General features: G+C 58.6%; 1 protein-coding gene across 1 annotated transcript in view; it reads right to left on the reverse strand.

The window, feature by feature from the left end:
• The window catches only part of LOC104498231 (P-selectin-like), a gene marked incomplete at its 3' end in the record, with an annotated part of 4,601 nt that overhangs the window by 667 nt on the left and 3,058 nt on the right, over window positions 1–876 (reverse strand). The window contains exons 6-9 of the mRNA XM_010141586.1: window positions 788–852; window positions 467–652; window positions 285–404; window positions 3–151 (exon numbers count right to left, since the gene is read on the reverse strand). Coding sequence (XP_010139888.1) covers window positions 3–151; window positions 285–404; window positions 467–652; window positions 788–852 — 520 coding nt within the window. The remainder of the gene's footprint in view (window positions 1–2; window positions 152–284; window positions 405–466; window positions 653–787; window positions 853–876) is intronic.

An 876-nucleotide genomic window follows, 5' to 3' on the forward strand; every position in this document is an offset into this window, starting at 1 on the left:
ACAGCCGTGCACTCGTGGCTTTCTGGCCCCTCCAGTGCAAACCCAGTGTGGCAGGAGAAGGCACACGTGGAGCCGAAGGCGAAGTCCCCATGGAGATGAGAGCAGTTCAGCTCTCCCCTGTCTGGAGCACTGAGCACTGGGCAGGAGATGGCTGCAAAGATACAGACACACTCCAAGCTGGAGTCTGGCGACTGTGATGCTAAACAGCTTGATCCAAGAAGCTGGGGTGACACTAGGATGTTCCCCAAAGCCAGTGACACCCTGGGCTCTAGCAGCAACTCTACCTTCACAGTGTGGGGTGTCCCCAGTCCAGGTCCCCATGGCCGTGCACTCGCGGCTTTCTGGCCCCCCCAATGCAAAGCAGGAACTTGGGCACTGGGGTCTAAACTGCTTGGACCAAGATGCTGGGGAGCCTCCTAGGATCACTCCAAGGCCAGTGACACCCTAGGTCTAGCAGCAGCTCTACCTTCACAGCGTGGGGCATCCCCAGTCCAGGTCCCTGTGGCCGTGCACTTGATGCTTTCCAGCCCCATCAGCACAAATCCCACCTGGCAGAAGAAGGCACATGTGGAGCCAAAGGCAAAGTCCCCATGGAGGTGGGAGCAGTTCAGCTCTCCTCGATCAGGCACACTGAGCACTGGACAGGCGATGGCTGCAGGGATAGAGATACACTTCAGGCAGGAGCTTGGAGACTATGGGGGTAAAGCGTTGCAATGAAAGGTCCAAGACATCTGAGAACATCCTAGGATCAACCCAAGGCCCGTGACCCATTGAGCAACAGCTCTACCTTCACAGCGTGAGCTGTCCCCAGTCCAGGTCCCCATGGCCGTGCACTCGCGGCTCTCTGGCCCCCCCAGTGCAAACCCAGTGTGGCAG

The sequence above is a fragment of the Buceros rhinoceros genome, unplaced genomic scaffold, assembly GCF_000710305.1.
Source record: "Buceros rhinoceros silvestris isolate BGI_N320 unplaced genomic scaffold, ASM71030v1 scaffold21028, whole genome shotgun sequence".
NCBI lineage: Eukaryota > Metazoa > Chordata > Aves > Bucerotiformes > Bucerotidae > Buceros > Buceros rhinoceros.